This window comes from Odontomachus brunneus, unplaced genomic scaffold (genome assembly GCF_010583005.1).
Source record: "Odontomachus brunneus isolate Ranch 3 - 2012 unplaced genomic scaffold, Obru_v1 Obru_scaffold_262, whole genome shotgun sequence".
NCBI lineage: Eukaryota > Metazoa > Arthropoda > Insecta > Hymenoptera > Formicidae > Odontomachus > Odontomachus brunneus.
Window position 1 is genome coordinate 108,226 of NW_022639712.1, and position 2,747 is coordinate 110,972.

Below are 2,747 nucleotides of genomic sequence, written 5' to 3' on the forward strand. Positions count from 1 at the left end.
CTACATAGTAAGCAGGATTTGGCAAGGGTCTGATGGTAATGTTCTGAGCAGTGACAATCTTCCCTCTTGTTAACGGTATGAGCGTTCGATATGTCAACCCAGCACCATACATAAATATACTGCACAGAATGCACAAACGTCTACTGGTTCTCACGTGGAACAGCATCGTGTTACGGGCAGTTGGATTGATGACACTTTGAAAATCTTTCTCGACACACATCATGCAACTCTTCATTGGATTCTTCAGGTAAAAAAAATTGCTATACTTGAGGAGTGACACAATCGTGAATAACACACCTGCGATGACTTTAATCCTCGCACGAGTCTCCTTTTGCACCATGAATATATAAAGGAGAGTAGAAATTAAATCGGAACAGAGAAGAAGGTAGAATACAAAAAACAGTGGGACCCTTTGTAGCTTCTGAAGAATCCAGAAATTTGTCCGCACGTACGGCCAGATACCCAAAAAGGAAAAAACAAAACGATTCAATTCGTATGTGTAGTTTATGTCGTGTTCGTAGTTTTCTTGATGAACATCGTGAAGAGTTCAACTTGAGATAATATTATACTTTCGCGTTTCGAAGTATATAAAGTGATGTGACGATCACCGCTTCTCCTTCTTGTCTGTTCGCAGCAGCCGCTTTCCACTTTGAGCAGAGCTTGGCAGCGCTTGTGTGCTAGTTCAATTGAAAGGACAAGTCGTGCAAATCAATGAATTAACAATGCGCGCATGACAACTTCAAGGAAAATCTCGCAGGCTAGTCTAATTTTGAGTTATGCAAGAAGAAAGTTCTCTCAGCATTTTCAAATATTGAATAAGTTGTCGTTGATATATTAGGTGGTAAACTTAGTTCCTGCGGCTCACAGTTAGATGACGTTAGTTGTAGGTGTAATTTATTTTGACATCTGAAACTGGCTGCATTTTAGAGGTTAGACATTTGTCAATAAAATTCAGTGCGAAGAGATTCATTTAAGCGAGCAGTGCTATTTTTTCTTTTGATTAAATATGGAACGTGATAAGTTGTTTTTTCGACATGTGCTGCTTCATTACTTTGACTTGAAAAAAACTGCAGCTGCAGCTCATAAATTGCTTTTCGAAGCTTATGGCAATTATGCTCCATCGGAAAGAACATGCCAAGTATGGTTTCAGCGATTTAAGAGTGGTGATTTTGATGTCAATGATAAAGAACGCTCAGGCCAACCGATAAAGTTTGAAGATACCGATTTGCAAGCATTATTGGACGAAAACTCTACCCAAACGCTTCAAAAATTGTCTGCAGCATTATATGTTACTCCGATGGCTGTTTCCAAACGTCTACATGCAATGGGAAAAATTCAAAAGGAGGGAAAATGGGTACCACACGAATTAACCGCAAATGCCATTGCGAATCGCTTAAACATCTCTATTTCTCTGCTCGCCAGGCAGAAAAAGAAGAGTTTTTTGTGGCGCATAGTGACTGGCGATGAAAAATGGATATACTTCGATAATCCTAAACGAAGAAAATCATGGGTAGACCCTGGCCAACCATCGACATCCACACCAAAGAGAAATATTCATGGCCACAAAGCAATGCTTTGCATTTGGTGGGATATGCACGGCGTCGTTTATTATGAGCTACTCAGACCGAACGAAAGTATCACGGGGGATCGATATCAATCACAATTAAACCGTCTGAATGAAGCATTGTTGGAAAAAAGGCCAGCAGTAGTAGCCAGCAATCGACGTAAAGTGCTTTTGCACGACAACGCTCGACCACACGTTGTCAAAGCCGTCAAAGAAACACTGATGCAGCTCGAGTGGGAAGTTCTCCCGCACCCAGCGTATTCACCAGACTTAGCTCCTTCGGACTATTACTTGTTCCGGTCGATGCAGCACGGCTTGGTGGATACACACTTCAGAAATTACGAGGATGTGCGAAAATGGATCGACGAATGGATTGCATCAAAAGACCAATCGTTCTATCGTCGCGGAATCTACGCGTTGCCCGAAAGATGGGAAAAATGTATAGCTAGCGAGGGAAAATACTTCGATTAATGTATTTTTTGCTTTTGATGTCGAAATAAATGAGTTTTTTAAACAAAAAACCGCAGGAACTAAGTTTACCACCTAATAATATCGATACCAAACGGCCATTGACTTTAAGCAGAATATCACAAACGCAACTTACAAACGTGACCTGTATATATTGGAAAGAAAATAAGTAACTATGTCTCTTTTGAAAAATATAAAATGTACATGTATAATTATTTCTTCGCATAATAAATAAAATGTAGATAATTATCTTTTTATAAAAGGGTCAATTTTCGCAACTATAGTTTAACGTCTTTTTATTACGTGGAGGGAAATTTTTCCTGGTAAATAGAAAAATCTCGAATCAGCTTGACGTTCTGCAAAGAAAAGTTATCCATAATAACAATGTATAAGACTTAGTCTTCAACTTGCAAAAAAACTGATACCAGGATAATTCTATACTGAAATGTTTTTTAGACGTTACAAAAAATAATACTTATAACTGAATAAAAAAAAAAGCGCGGAACTAACGGAATTAGAAATGCTTACCTATAATACTGCGATACCCTCTATAACGAATGAAAAAAGCTTTCATATCTACTTTTAATATCTAAAGAAGAGAGTATGATATGTAGGAGCCAAATGACGGTTCTTTGGTGCGACTGCCAAATAAAATTATTGAAGAGAGGATCTCGTTATTTAATTGTAGTTAGATGCACGCACTGAATAATCCCTC

General features: G+C 38.5%; 2 protein-coding genes across 2 annotated transcripts in view; both read right to left on the reverse strand.

Moving 5' to 3' along the window:
- Positions 1-544, reverse strand: part of LOC116852955 — a gene marked incomplete at its 5' end in the record, with an annotated part of 830 nt that extends 286 nt beyond the window's left edge. The window contains one exon of the mRNA XM_032833741.1: positions 5-544. Coding sequence (XP_032689632.1) covers positions 5-544 — 540 coding nt within the window. The remainder of the gene's footprint in view (positions 1-4) is intronic.
- A 1,478-nt stretch (positions 545-2,022) lies between these two features.
- The window catches only part of LOC116852944 (odorant receptor 82a-like), a 3,617-nt gene continuing 2,892 nt past the window's right edge, over positions 2,023-2,747 (reverse strand). Inside the window, exon 6 of the transcript XR_004379885.1 lies at positions 2,023-2,388. The gene's annotated coding sequence lies outside the window, so the exon portion shown is untranslated. The remainder of the gene's footprint in view (positions 2,389-2,747) is intronic.